This window comes from Penaeus monodon, chromosome 33 (assembly GCF_015228065.2).
Source record: "Penaeus monodon isolate SGIC_2016 chromosome 33, NSTDA_Pmon_1, whole genome shotgun sequence".
Taxonomy (NCBI): Eukaryota; Metazoa; Arthropoda; class Malacostraca; order Decapoda; family Penaeidae; genus Penaeus; species Penaeus monodon.
Genome location: NC_051418.1, coordinates 11277170 through 11277425, shown reverse-complemented (window position 1 = coordinate 11277425; position 256 = coordinate 11277170). Strand labels below are relative to the sequence as shown.

The 256-nt window shown below is 49.2% G+C and overlaps 1 protein-coding gene across 1 annotated transcript in view; it reads right to left on the bottom strand.

Annotated features, from left to right (window-relative positions):
• The window catches only part of LOC119594027 (balbiani ring protein 3-like), a gene marked incomplete in the record, with an annotated part of 6364 nt that overhangs the window by 3366 nt on the left and 2742 nt on the right, over positions 1 to 256 (bottom strand). The window contains 1 exon segment of the mRNA XM_037943055.1: positions 106 to 207. Coding sequence (XP_037798983.1) covers positions 106 to 207 — 102 coding nt within the window.

The following is a 256-nucleotide window of genomic DNA, read 5'->3' as shown; positions in this document are numbered from 1 at the left end:
CCAATACACTTCCCAATCTCATCTCTATCTCCTCTTATCTCTCTCACCATCTCCTTCTCGTTCTACCTTCCTCTTATCTCTTAAAAAAAAAAAGCTTCATCTCACCGTAATGGTCATGTTCCTGGTTTCTGTGGCAACGCATTCCTGGTCCAGCTGAATGCACATCTGCCCCGCGCACCTGGGCACTTCCACCACGCTCGGGTACACCTGCGAGAGAAAGGGTGCACTGATGGAAAAGACGCAAGGCAGATGGATT